Genomic DNA, 2848 nt, shown 5'->3' with positions numbered 1-2848 from the left:
TATAAAAACTATATATGTCTACGATTTGTTTTCGAAGAAGTAAAATTAGAAATAAGCAAAATCGAGACGGTTTTAGAAAAGGATCACATAAATTATAGACATTCTATGTTCCGAGAAATTACAATTTTTTCCCCTATAATCTCACAATTGCGCTGAATTATTAATATGTAAAAAAGTCAAAAGCATGAATTAAACTTTTTTTCAAACGGAAGTTTTCTCGTGTACTCCCTTTTTCAATCTTCACTTCAATTTTTGCTCATAAGCAAAATAAAAAGGGATGAACAAGGTTAAAAACATCGTACATCAGTATGCGATTTTCGAAATTGATTTCACTTTGCCGAATCTATTAAGCTTTAATGATAGTACCTTCTATTGTATAATATAGATGCATTAACGCTCAGTTCGTACATATCACGCTCGCGTCACATCGTGCACAATCTGTACACGTCCATGTTTTGTATATAGTAAATTGATGTTGATGAAAATGAATTACCATCGAACCGTCGGAGAAGCGTTTTGAAAGAGCTCGATTATTTTATATGTTATAGAGATATTAATATCACGTTCTCTCGCAATTCACGTTGAATATTGTTGCACGCAACTTAATTAAAACCATCAATTTCTATTGATCACGACAGTGACTGCGCTGCGAGCATTATGATGCGGAAGCGAATATCTTTTATTTGAATCTGGTTCGGCTGTAGTATTAACGGTACAGAAATGACGACATATTTGGGCGATTATTCGCCATTGAATAACGGGGGTACCGCCAGAAACCACCATACCGGCGACGATTTGCGGTATTTCAGAGTAATTGAATCTGTCGCGTAAATTCGACCCGACATTTATCTCGCGACATTTCTCACGGACACGCGATTTATCGGGTGCGAACGGGTACGATGGCGAGCCTTCAAAGATTCATGCCGTTCAATAAATCGCTTGTCACGGAGAAATGTCGCGCAACAAATGTCAAGAGTGAATCGACATCGGGGAATGCGCTTGCTCTACAGAGACGTTAGGTACTCGACCGAACAGCAAATTGTCATATTACAATGGAAAACCTAGACTAATTTGCATTTGATTCGAAGGATACGTGCTTGGCGAAAGTCAGAGCAAGACTGAAGAGTTCTTTTAATTGAAATAAAAATTAGAAAACAATTTTATAAATATATATACGTGAAATTGATTGATAATATACAGATATGGATCATTTGAAATTTTAATGATTATTCATCAGTGTGTATTTTGAACGATCGAGATCATTCCTGTGGATCGTTTCAGGATTGTATCTCGCAACGAGATGGTTGCTTTTGCACGCAATCTTTCTACAAATATGCATTGCTCGCGTTACTTTGCGGGGCGGACGCACTCGTCATGGAAAAATCGCTGCTCCCCCTTTCGTCTTCCTTCCTCGTATCTTGCTTTCGACATAAGATCGTCGATGAATACCGCGCGCAAAACAAAATCGGCACCCCGATACCGGTATTCGCGGTCGGGAAATCAAGATATGCAGGTTCCTACACGAACATGGTTAGGAGGGGATTGACTTCTCTCTTTTCCTCTCTGTTTCTCTCTCTTTTTCTTTCTTCTCTCTCTCTCTCTCTCTCTCTCTCTCTCTCTTTCTCTCTCATTTTTACATTCACACAATGCACGCATACATGCACACACTTCTTTCTTCCTCTGTCTCTCTCTCTCTCTCTCTCTCTCTCTCTCTCTCTCTCTCTCTCTCTCTCTCCTTCTCTCTCGTTTTCTTTCACTCACACTCTTATTCTTTTTCTCTCTTCATCTTGCTTTCTATCTCTTCCTCTCCGCGACGTACGAGCATCTCAATGGCACGATCTCGCCCTTCGTTGGAAACGACGCATTCGACGGTGCCATTCGTCGCGCCACTCGATGACGATCGACCTCTGTGTCACTGTGAGTCCACCTTGACCACCGCCGTCACTCTCTTGGCCAAGGATCAAGTACGATCTGTGAATATAATAAAATTGTATGAGTATAGTCTCAGTCGTTTTGTCCAGTCGTCAGCTATTACCGGCTATCACAATTTCTGACAGACAGTCCATGGACGTTACAATTTGTTTACATATTATCAGCTGTTCCATTAGAAACCTTGATCGTTTAATCTCTAAATGAAGAGAAGTAAAAAATTAAATGGCTACGAGATATGAAGAACACAAAAAATTAGGAGCTTTATGTAGTTATTAATGTCTTTTGAATGTTCATTGTCCAAACAATAACGAAATTAATTAATAATAATAGTAATAAAATAATATAATACTTGTGATTCACAAGAAGCAAATTTAGATTTACAAGAATTTAGATTTTTATAAAAATCTGTTCCACTTTACTTTTATTTTGAGAGGAATTTTGTGTGCGCATCTGGAAAAATATATCTCTAAAAATTCGCTTATAAAAAATCTGCAGTATTATTTAAATTTGTCCACATATAAATGTAGTACACACTTTTTTACTTTTTTAAAGATAGGCAATTTAAAATTATTAAATTTTTTAATGATAAATAAGTGTTCATACAAAAATGAAAGAATTTCGATTCAGCATTCAATTCTTTGATAAAGCTATAATACTTACTTATTAGGCTTGATTTTCGGGCATCTGCAAGCCAGATCAGCTGAATGAACGTAAAGGGATATGTCGCCACGTCGAAGCCTCGAGTTAGGATTTTTCTTGTAGATGAAATCGACGTTTAGAGTGAATCGGATCCAGGATGTGCCTGATACGCTTGTGCCGGTCTGCGAGCTGTCGCTTTTCTTGTGTCTGTCCGTTATTCTGCCCAGAATAGCTACGTTGAAAAAGAACATATTGAGCATTACATTTCAAGCATACA

General features: G+C 37.7%; 1 protein-coding gene across 1 annotated transcript in view; it reads right to left on the bottom strand.

Moving 5' to 3' along the window:
- Positions 1-1742: 1742 nt before the first annotated feature.
- The window catches only part of LOC108745600 (netrin-1-like), a 199808-nt gene continuing 198702 nt past the window's right edge, over positions 1743-2848 (bottom strand). The window contains exons 6-7 of the mRNA XM_018481849.1: positions 2593-2803; positions 1743-1971 (exon numbers count right to left, since the gene is read on the bottom strand). Coding sequence (XP_018337351.1) covers positions 1827-1971; positions 2593-2803 — 356 coding nt within the window. The 3' untranslated portion in view covers positions 1743-1826. The remainder of the gene's footprint in view (positions 1972-2592; positions 2804-2848) is intronic.

This window comes from Trachymyrmex septentrionalis, unplaced genomic scaffold (assembly GCF_001594115.1).
Source record: "Trachymyrmex septentrionalis isolate Tsep2-gDNA-1 unplaced genomic scaffold, Tsep1.0 scaffold14, whole genome shotgun sequence".
NCBI classification, from domain to species: domain Eukaryota; kingdom Metazoa; phylum Arthropoda; class Insecta; order Hymenoptera; family Formicidae; genus Trachymyrmex; species Trachymyrmex septentrionalis.
This window is presented reverse-complemented; position numbering and strand designations above follow the sequence as displayed.